Source organism: Brassica oleracea, chromosome C7 (genome assembly GCF_000695525.1).
Source record: "Brassica oleracea var. oleracea cultivar TO1000 chromosome C7, BOL, whole genome shotgun sequence".
NCBI classification, from domain to species: Eukaryota; Viridiplantae; Streptophyta; class Magnoliopsida; order Brassicales; family Brassicaceae; genus Brassica; species Brassica oleracea.
In genome coordinates, this window is record NC_027754.1 from 18871235 (window position 1) to 18875513 (window position 4279).

Genomic DNA, 4279 nt, shown 5'->3' on the forward strand with positions numbered 1-4279 from the left:
TTTAGGGTTTAGGGTTTGGGGTTTAGGGTTTAGAGTTTAGGGTTTAGGGTTTAGGATTTAGGGTTTAGGGTTTAGAGTTTAAGGTTTAGGGTCTAGAGTTTAAGGTTTAGGATCTAGAGTTGAGAAATGAGGTTTTGGGGATAAGATTTCAAATTTTGAAAAATAAAAAAATTAAAATTTTTATGATATAAACTTAGAAATGTGCTATTTTGGAGATTTGCCCAAATTATAATGTTTCTGTTTTAATACTATAGATTCACTTCTGTATCCTTCTGAACCGACAAGAAGGTCTTGAAGAAGAATGTTTAACATTTTATTCTGTTTCTCGTCTTTAAATTTGAGGAAATACAAAATCCAAAATCAAAAAGCCGAACACACAATGGGTCATATTTATGTAAATGGGCCGTATCCGGGTCGGGTTGAGTTAGGGATCCGAATTAAAACATGAGGAGGAAACAAGGGTTTCTGTTTTGTCTGAAGAAAAGTGAAAGAACCAAAAGCTTAAAGGAGCAACTCCCATCTGAAACCCTAGAAGATATGCCTAAATCAAAGCGGGACAGGCCAGGTCAGAACTCTTTCTTCCTTGATTCTGTCATGGTTCTGTTGTCTGAAAACGATACTGAGCTGGGGAGTTGTGAGTTTTGTAGCCGCCGTCAAGGGTTTAGGTTTTCTAAGGTTCTTAGAGGAACCCTTTTCTGGAAAACCTAAATCTTTGCTTATATGGTGGAATCAAGTGATGAATGGTTCATAAGTTTTGTTTTTGTTGTTGGTGCAGTTACTTTGTCTAAGACAAAGAAGAAAGGAAGGGAGCACAAGGAGTGTATTGTAAATGGAATCAGAGAGGCTGTCGAGAAATATTCGTCTGTCTATGTTTTCTCCTTTGAAAACATGAGAAACATCAAATTCAAGGAGTTCAGACAACAGTTTAGGCACAATGGAAGGTCAGTCTCTTTGTTTTTGTAGTCAATGAATAGATGGGTGTTGTTTAAATGTAACTGTGATTATATATCATTTGGTTCAGGTTCTTCCTTGGTTCGAACAAAGTCATGCAGGTTGCTCTCGGTCGTTCGGCTTCTGATGAAATCCGTCCTGGCATCTTTAAAGCCTCCAAGGTTTGTGTACCCTTCTTTTTGACAGTAGTTGTTTTATATTACTTGGTCTTTTATTTTTTGTTATTTTTACATATGTTGTGGAATGTTTTTTTCAGCTGCTTCATGGTGATGCTGGACTTCTTGTTACGGATATGCCAAAGGAAGAGGTCGAAAGGTATCATCTTTCTCTCTGAAGCCCTCATACCAGAGAAACAAGTTGAAGGGCTTACACTGTATCCATCTCTTCTGGTTATCTTTGTAGCTTATTTAACGCTTACAAGGATTCTGACTTTTCAAGGACTGGTAGCACTGCAGTAGAAACGGTTTGTGATTACAACTAGTGCCAATTTTATTTATTGTTGTCTCTAGATAAACAAACAAGCTTGACTGGTGTTTTAGTACAATTGATTGGTCAGGTTGAACTGAAGGAAGGTCCTCTAGAACAGTTCACACATGAGATGGAACCGTTTCTAAGGAAGCAGGGTATGCCTGTTCGTCTCAACAAAGGTTTGTAATCTTGCCACTTTTAGTCTCCCTCTCTCTTCTATACATAATAGTTTGAAAGATACATTATCTAGGTACGGTTGAGTTACTATCCGACTTTGTAGTTTGTGAAGAAGGAAAGCCTCTTTCGCCAGAATCTTCCCGCATTTTGGTAAATAAAAATTTGTATTTTAAAATCATTTCCTTTTGTTTGTTTTCATAAAATTTGCTCATATACTTTGTTTATATAATAATTGCAGCGTCTGTTGGGAATCAAGTTGGCTACGTTCAAACTCAACTTAGTCTGCAGGTGGAGCCCTTGTGACTTTGAGCTTTACCGAGAACGTTTGGATCTCTCAGACGTTGAAACTTCCTAAAAAAAAACCAAGATTTTGATCAACTCTGCTTGTTCTCTGTGGTTTTGGGTTTTCACTTTGGGTCAAAGTTTTGTTGCTTTTAGTGTTTGTAGAATATCAAATTATCGCCCAATCTTTTACTGAAACACATCTTAATCCTGGCATTACAAAAATGTCAATCTCGTCTACTGCTTGGTCCTTGCAAGTTTTTCTTCTTGATCCATTCTACCGTATTTAAAGCAAGTCTACTATAAATTTAAAGACATTATTTAGAAGTTAAAGGTCTAATATGACTAGTGTAGACTTGGAGCAAACTTTGCTCAAGTCTGCTATCGCTTTGACGTTCTAACAACATGTTATAGATGTTAGCGAATCTTTTTTTTCAAACACAGATGTTAGTAAATCTATTATTACTTTTTGGTACACTGTACATTAAAAGTCTGTTACAAAAACAATTGATCGGGTTTAAGACGGTCACAAACGATTAAGTCTGCATAAGCTAAATCTTAAAAACCTTTTTATTGCTGAATAAATTTGGAAATTTTGAGATAATATCTAACGTTTATTAATTATCATCCGCATATTCAACAAAAAGGAAGAAAATACAGAAGAAAAACAAAGTAATTTAAAAAAAAAAAGAACCTGATCAAGTTGCAATTAGAAGGTAATCAAATCAGGTAACGTGTGAGTCAAGTAAATTGGCTCATCGATAACTATAAGAGGCAACAAACTGGGATCCACGTTGTAGTTTCTAGGTTGATCAGTTTCTTTAATATTATCCTTACATGTGAAACTATAGTCGTCTTCAAAAACCTCCCATTTATCGGTTATGATTGTCTTCAACTGAGGCCTCTCAGCTACTAATATGATACTCTTTTCTTCCACTACTTCCTCCTCGTGATCCTCTCTTGTCTCCTCTTTCTGTTCAACTCCTTTAATGGCTTTCTCCATTGCTTCAATGTTTTCTTGTGGAATTCTGACAAACTTTGGGACTTCATGCGCGTTTGAGACCCCAAACTTTTTGCAAAACTCAAAGTAGAGAGCTAGGTCTTCTCCTTGAGATGTAGCCTTCTTTACAATCTTAAGAGCCATCACAGCTTCTGCTTTTCCAGCAGCTGGACTGATTTTAATTAGTAGTTTGGCTATACCGCTACAGATTTTACCATATATGTCGAAGATCTCAATCACTACGCAGTCCATAGCTTCAAGAATAAGCGTCTTCTTCATGTTGTCAGCCATTGGACGTATTTGGAGAAGCGTATGGAGAAGAGACTGAAGCTTCTCGATGCTTTCGAGCTCTTGGTTAACAGAATCTACCTGAGGTTTTCTAGTCCGGGAACGGATTTGGTCGGATAAAAAGAAAGAGTACTGGTCAAGAAACGAGAAGTAGGCTCGTATTAATGCGTTGAAGCCCCAAGTCTTGCTGGGACGTGAATGACCGTCCGAGAAGTCAGAGAGGTCGAAAGGGAGGCGACGCATCTCTTGTAGGGACGGGACTTTGCAGCAAAGGACACCGTGGACGAGCATTAGGGCTTTCAAGGCAACGATCCAGCTTCTTGTCCGGTTAACACGTGAGGAAAGCGAGTGGACAAGAGGCTTGAGGTTTGCTGGAGAGGAGCGGATCCATTTGTAGACACGGTGAGCATGGTGGTAGTCGACGGATGAGTCGTCGTGAGAGGTTGCGTGGATGATGGCTGAGTCAAGGTCAGGGTTACGGACGGAGGTTCTCCGGGAGAAGCTGATGGAGAACAAGCTTTTCCGGTCTTTGAGAGCACCGGAAGCTCGTTTCCATAGCTTCATCATCACCCTCCTCCTCCTCCTCTTTTCTTCTCTTTCTCTTACACCATCAAACGTTAGCTTTGTCTCTATTTTAGATTTTATTTTTTTTGCCACCCTTGCTTTTGACCGTTGTAACGGGTTTTTCGTTTATTTTTAATTGAAAACAAGTATAGAAATATAAGCTGGCACGTGTAATCCGCTACACGTTTTTGCTTAGTTTCTTGCACGTCGGCCTTAGGACACGGTTTTAATCACCTTACTATATTTGATCATATGATTATACTATAATGAAGAACCACAATCTTGAGTGAGACAGTCAACGTGCAAGAATTAGAAAATAAGTAGAAGATATTTTTAACGCCAATACGCATCAAATACGGCTGTATAAGTAAGACCATCTCCAGCCATAGATATGGTGTTTGAGTTCTAAATCAATTTTTTAATTGAAATTAATCAAATCAAAATTTTAGATACTTGGTTAATTTTAACTCTTCTAATGGTAGAACCTACTAAAGGTTCTAAATTTCAAAAAAAAAAGTTACTCAGAAGACAGAGGTCGACCAAATTTTT

At 38.0% G+C, this 4279-nt stretch overlaps 2 protein-coding genes across 3 annotated transcripts; one reads left to right on the top strand and one right to left on the bottom strand.

Annotated features, from left to right (window-relative positions):
* The first annotated feature begins 484 nt into the window (after positions 1–484).
* On the top strand, positions 485–2131 carry LOC106304669 (mRNA turnover protein 4 homolog). 2 transcript variants are annotated; one of them, XM_013741063.1, is made up of 8 exons: positions 485–565; positions 776–941; positions 1022–1112; positions 1208–1266; positions 1354–1414; positions 1508–1598; positions 1670–1746; positions 1835–2131. In XM_013741063.1, exons 1-8 carry the CDS (start codon positions 538–540, stop codon positions 1949–1951), a joined length of 690 nt encoding a protein of 229 aa, XP_013596517.1. In that variant the 5' UTR covers positions 485–537; the 3' UTR covers positions 1952–2131. The 2 variants fall into 2 exon arrangements, with proteins under 2 accessions (XP_013596517.1, XP_013596518.1); XM_013741064.1 differs by having other exon boundaries at positions 1700–1746.
* A 350-nt stretch (positions 2132–2481) lies between these two features.
* LOC106304777 (putative clathrin assembly protein At1g25240) lies at positions 2482–3766 on the bottom strand. The gene has a single exon (XM_013741168.1). It carries the CDS (start codon positions 3731–3733, stop codon positions 2588–2590), a length of 1146 nt encoding a protein of 381 aa, XP_013596622.1. The 5' UTR covers positions 3734–3766; the 3' UTR covers positions 2482–2587.
* Between the last annotated feature and the right edge of the window lie 513 nt (positions 3767–4279).

What these genes read in the sequence shown, in the direction of transcription:
- LOC106304669 (XM_013741063.1), top strand. Translation starts at nt 538, where the DNA reads ATGCCTAAATCAAAGCGGGACAGGCCAG. An exon ending in GCCTGTTCGTCTCAACAAAG is followed by an intron (nt 1,599 to 1,669) that starts GTTTGTAATCTT and finishes TACATTATCTAG; the next exon opens with GTACGGTTGAGTTACTATCC. An exon ending in CAGAATCTTCCCGCATTTTG is followed by an intron (nt 1,747 to 1,834) that starts GTAAATAAAAAT and finishes TAATAATTGCAG; the next exon opens with CGTCTGTTGGGAATCAAGTT.
- LOC106304777 (XM_013741168.1), bottom strand. Translation starts at nt 3,733, where the DNA reads ATGATGAAGCTATGGAAACGAGCTTCCGGTGCTCTCAAAGACCGGAAA.